This window comes from Caenorhabditis remanei, chromosome IV (assembly GCF_010183535.1).
Source record: "Caenorhabditis remanei strain PX506 chromosome IV, whole genome shotgun sequence".
NCBI lineage: Eukaryota > Metazoa > Nematoda > Chromadorea > Rhabditida > Rhabditidae > Caenorhabditis > Caenorhabditis remanei.
This window is the reverse complement of record NC_071331.1, coordinates 1,745,085-1,750,921: the sequence shown is the minus strand read 5'-3', so window position 1 is coordinate 1,750,921 and position 5,837 is coordinate 1,745,085. Positions and strand designations below refer to the sequence as shown.

The window sequence follows — 5,837 nt, the reverse complement described above, 5'->3', positions numbered from 1 at the left end:
AACGTGTACTCGTTGTGGACTTTTGATGGTGTCTGCTTCACGAGCAGTCTTGTTGGTGCCTATACAGGTCTTCTGAAGTTTGACGTTGGCCAAGAGACAAACGTCTGTATTGTGGATGATGTGTCATCTCTTTTAATGTGCAAATATGTTTTGCGGATATGTGAAAATTTATTTGGGTTTGTCATCCCCGTGATTCTGATACTCTTTGAGTAATCAGTGTGTACCTATATGGTGTTGTTGTAGCTAAAATGTGTTGCTGAAAGTTTGTGTTCGAAAGAGCACCTCTTGTTGCGTAAGCCATCATCTCATTCTCTCAGAACGTTCCGTGATTCCACCTGAAACAGATGTATCCGGCCGTGTTTTTTCCTCTGGAATCTCAAAGAAACGCTGGAAGTTGTACGAGATAACAGTTTAAGATCTTTATTCAATTGAGCATTCGCTCTGAAAGAAACACAACAATTATGTCCATATGGCGGAGCAATCATAACACTTCTACAAGGAGAACAGTGGTAACCAAAAAATAGAGAGACAAGAATTAACAATTCAGCGGAATCTGAGCCCATAGTGCGGATGGTGACGACTTCTATGACTGGATCAATGTCCAGATCTCGAAGGACCAGCTCCTGCAGTTGGATGCGACTGAAAAATCAATAATTGTTCACTATCAGGTTGTAATTCTGTTTTACCTTGAGTAGTGCAGATTTTGATTTGTGAGGTGGCGGGTGTTGTCCCAATCCACTGCCCTTTTGCAGTTTCCAAGCACAGAACACGATGTTGTGGTTCGCCGCTCTTGGATCATCAACTATGTGGATGCAATTGCGGCACAATGTGTCGACCTTCTTGCAATCCTGATGAATTCCGCGATCGTTTTCCGGAAACTTCTCCAAACACTGCAAGCAGATGTTGTGACGGTGAGCTATTTGGATTCTGTCGATCGATGTTGGGGAACTATGGCATTGGTCAGTGTTGTGATTCGGCTCAACACACAATGTGCAGCTTCGCTGAAAAATTAACAGCATTAGCTCTCTTTCAAATGAATCAAAAGATAACTCACGTTGACTTTTGCGGATGTCGTCCCTGGAATCGCATTTTTCGCGTTGTCCAGTTTGTATGGATTGGCGTGAGGGACTGTGGGTGCAGACGCCGATAAGAGAACTTCAATGCGGTTGTTGGTCGTTGTGAGAGAGCTCAGTAATTTGCGCATCTCTTGTACGTAGCCAACTACTCTGTCCATGTCTCTTAGCCAGGATTGCTGGCGCTCGGCTTGGATGATAGCAGTGAGTAAGTAACGGAGCTTCTTAAGCAGGTCCGTTTGGCTGTTGTATGCTAACACGAGTTCTCTGTTGGTTTTCTCGATGCAGCTCAGCTTCTCCGCTACTTGATCAGTGAATCGGATCCATTCCAGAGTCACTTCATCTACAAACTTGAACTTGCACAGTTTGTTCTTTACAGTCTCGATGATTACACGCAGATCCTTGTCTTCTGAAAGACGGGACGTTAAAGGTTTAGGCTTTTACTGCTATTTGTTTTACCCTGACTCGCATAATTCGAGGCGGTTGTTGTTTCCACTGCTTTGAAGGCTGGATGGATGACCTTCGCTTCTTCCGATGCTTCGACTTCTGCGGATGTAGCCGGTGGCACGTTCTCGTCGCCCTCTTCCATATGTCCTGAAGGAGTGGACCAGCGAGAGGGACGTGTGAAGTGTGCGGATGTTGGCGTCGCGCAGATAGCAACTTCGGAAGCCTTAGTGTCTCCTTTATTGAATTTCACTTCGTGCGGTCCGATGTCATTCATCTGTAATACATATTACAGTGAGACATAGAGCCCACACTGAGAAATAACAACAAGTCGTGATGTACGAGAAAAATCAATATCTGTAGAGAAAATGAATGTATTCTCATTTATTTTACGATAAGGATTAACAGAATGTAAAGACAGTGGTTAAACAATTAGGGTTGATAGCAGCTCCTAGGCTTTTCAGTGGTTGTCGCTCTCTTCCTTTTCCGAGTATTGTGCGGATGGTGTCTTTGTTGTGTTCCGTCCCATTCCCCTTGTCTTCCGTTTCAGTGTACGGTTGAGGAGTTGATTGAGCGGTGCACAAACTCTGGAAAGGAGAGATTCGTTATATTTTCGACATATTTGCTTTAATTTTACCTCCTATTCTGTCAAAGACAGGTTCGGATGCGGCTGTTGGCGTTGGACGCGGGATGTTGACTCCGACTGCCGCTGTGCGGACTGGTTGTCCAGTGGCAGCGTCGATATGGATTGGAGGTGGGCGGATTGGATGTTCGGTGAAGGCTTCGACTGGAACTGCGGTTGCAGTTTTTCTTCCGAGCTCTCTTTCCGGGTGGCATCCTCTTCCCTCCATCACTGAGTCGATCCATTGTCTCATCGTCCTTGATTGGACTCGTCCTTGAGACTCTGTATTTATTTTAGTTATTTAAGAGCTCTTCTCTCATGTACACTATACCTCTGAGCAACATAGATGGTTGTGGACGAGTTTGGCGCGGAGCACCCGGTGCTGCCATGGGCATGCGGATGTTGATCTCAGTGGCCGAATCCTCAGAATCGTTGTCAACGTCATCTTCCGCTTTGATGTCGCGGTTGTTGTCGCTGTTCTGTAATGAAAACAGTATGATTAGAGGTTATTATAGGTAATGAGAGTGGATCGAGTTTTTAGCCTTAAATTAGCAAATTTTCCGCTGTAATCAGTGTTTTTCAGTATATTTCTATTAAATTCTTAATGAAATAGTGACCGAAATTGTTAACAATGAGCAATAATCGATTTTCATTGGTGGGTGTTCGAAATATTTTCAAAAGTAGCTATGGAACCGCTATGCGGCCTCGTCGCTTCCACCGAAATTCAAAAATTTAGCTGAAAATCTCGCGGAAGTCCTTAAAATCTAATAGAAACTGGGCAGAAATGGTGTCAGCTTTGATGCTTTTACCGAATTTAAGCAGTTTGACTACGATTTCGTCGGCGTTCACTGAATTTTAGCTTAAACATGCTCAAAATCACTGATTTTTAGCGTTTTTCGTCGAAATATTACGAAATTTTAGCGAATCCGACTAAAATTTTGCCGAAGGAGTGGCCATTGGCCTTTTTATCCACAAAAGAGTGAAATTTATCTGGTTTTGACACAAAATTTGCAGCTTTTAGCCACTTTTCGATGATTTTCAGTCGAAAATTATCGATTTTTTGCGTTTTTGGTCGAAAATTCTCAGATATTTTCAGATTTTTTGGTGATTTTTTCTATTCGTGACTAGAAACTACCAACCTCACTCTTATTAGAGCTTGAATCCGCGGATGTTGGCGCTGGAACTGTTGCGGAGGTTGTCATGGACTGTCCCTCCAAGTTTTCGCTGGCCTGTGGGGCGGATGGTGGTGTTTCGTCGTCGGTTGCCATCGAGAAGTCTGAAATAATCCCTTTAATTAATTTTAATCACGGAAAATACGGATAAAATCAACGGAAATTACGGAGAAACGGCAAGAGAGACGAGAAAAAATTTTAGGAGAGGAAAATATTTTCCGTTCGCGCTCGTTAAGTCCGCAGTCGTACGCAATGTCGGTGAACATTAGACAGTACGACTTTTTGGCGGGAATTCAAACTTGTGTCGATTTACGGCATTGTTGCTCATGTTAAAAGCAAAATTGCTCATAATGACGCAAATTTGTGCGAAATTCATAGAATTTCGACTTGGGTGAATAGAAAAAATCGAGCAGAGTTTCGCCATGACATGACACAGAGTTTTTCGGCATTCTAGTTGAGAACGACAATCGAAAAAGGGTCTCTAGTGCGGGTCTGGGGCTAGTTCCGTCGTTTTTCAGAAGATGTCAGCTTCGACGGCGATTTTCGAGCGGATGTTGGCCAACGACGACGTCGTAGAATACTGCAGACTTCGTAGAATGACTGTGACATCGTAGAATAACGCAGACATCGTAGAAAATTCGACGTAGACCTCGTAGAATAACGCAGACTTCGTAGACTGACTTGTTCTTCTTTCTTCAACGATTTTCGAGCGGAATGTTGGCCAACCACGACTTCTTCGATCCATTTGACCTTCTTTCTTCTGCCTACACACTGTGGTGTAGGTCTTTTCAGCTCGATTCGCGTCGTTGACTGCCAGAATCCTCTTTTGACCAGGAATGGACTCGCGGACAATGCCGGGAGCCGTCGACTGGTGACAAAGGAAAAATCTGAAAAGGAGAGAACGGAAAGACGACGAAAGCGCGGAAAATCAAAGAAAAACGAAACAAAGAGGGTAAAGGGTAACATGTTGCTATTTTTTAGCTACAATTGCTCACTTTTACACATTTTTTAGCCAAATATTCAGAAAATCAGATGTTTGCGAGCCGACTCGGTTCATATACAGCGGGAAAGTCGAAAAAACGATAAATTTACGATTTGTGTAGAGACATAAGAGCCGCCTTCAAGTGGGAATGTCGAAATCGATAAATTAACGATTTATGTAGAGACATAAGAGCCACTATACAACGGAAATGCCGAAATCGATAAATTAACGAATTATGAAGAGACCTAAGAGCCGCTGGCCATCAATTAAAAAATTGAACGGTCGTTATGCACCATGTGGAGAAGGCAAGTAAGAGCGGTCGGAGACTATTGCCTAATCCGTTATTATCACGCAATCTAATATGAATAATGGCTATTTTTGTGTAAGATAAGCAATGCAACCGGAAATAACAGTACACACGTATACAATGACCCATTTATTACGCTCTCTATCGCGGAATCCCTTGATAAAGCACCAGAAAAAGGTAAAATAAGGTGAAAATGATAAAGTTGACGGTATGACGAGCAGGTGACTGCGAGGAGTGCGTGCGGGTGTTGTCATTGATGGCGAAGGTAAAAAGAGTGACAATGCACCCAAAAAACCTTCGGAAAAGATGGAAATCCATTCAAAAGCACTCACATTGCACGCACGCACCTCCCTGTCGTCCCACTCGCATATACGAAACTATTCGTAATGAACGAACATTCGAGAACATCTCTGCAGTGAGAGAGTGGAGAATTAGAGAAGTGCAGGGGAGCGCGCTTGCATATTCATTTGCGAGGGCATTTAAATTGTAGTTATTTGTTGATAATGGTAAATAAGCCTGATAACAGGAAATAAAGGAGAATTATAATATTGTGAGTAGAAATGAGAGTATTACGAAGGTTCTGAAGGTCCTAGTTTTGTGGGCAAAACCTTAGGGGGCCTTCAGATGACCTTCAAGTTGGCAACTGAGAGTATTCTCTGGTAAAGTTGACAACAATACATTCTAGTTGAACCCTTTTTACAATTTGTACGGTCGAAGAAGTGAATTATAATAAAGATAATGTTACAACATATCAGTATTTCGAAACATTTTTTTCGGTCTGAGAACCCTTCAAGAAAAACAAGATTTTTTATAAATTTACTAATTGACCCATTTCGTCCAATCGAAAGATCAACCAAAACAAGTATTCGTGTTCCCACATTCAATCTTTTATTGTTCTATTGTGTGTTATTCTCTATCCTGGTGATAAAAACGGTTGGTTTTTGGAATGTCATGATCTGTTATGATGATGTCATCTATCGTATCACTGTTCTATTATTTTTGATTTGTGGCCTACTAGGAGGTATAAAAATAGACAACGTAAAAACAACGATATTTCTTTCAATGAAAGTTAACACAGGATGAAATGCGCACATTGCAGTAACATCAACAAAAAATAATGGCGAAAGCTATAAATTTCAGATCCTAACAATTTTAAGGTAGACACAGTTATGGCAACCAGAATTTTACTGTTCTTCCATAAGTAGACAGTAATTTGGAAAAGTAACTTGACATCCAC

General features: G+C 42.1%; 1 protein-coding gene across 1 annotated transcript; it reads right to left on the bottom strand.

The window, feature by feature from the left end:
* Window positions 1-594: 594 nt before the first annotated feature.
* GCK72_012230 (uncharacterized protein) lies at window positions 595-1,794 on the bottom strand (the record flags this gene model as incomplete). The annotated part of the gene is made up of 4 exons (XM_053728941.1): window positions 595-639; window positions 687-1,001; window positions 1,055-1,482; window positions 1,533-1,794. 4 exons carry the CDS (start codon window positions 1,792-1,794, stop codon window positions 595-597), a joined length of 1,050 nt encoding a protein of 349 aa, XP_053583713.1.
* Window positions 1,795-5,837: the final 4,043 nt, after the last annotated feature.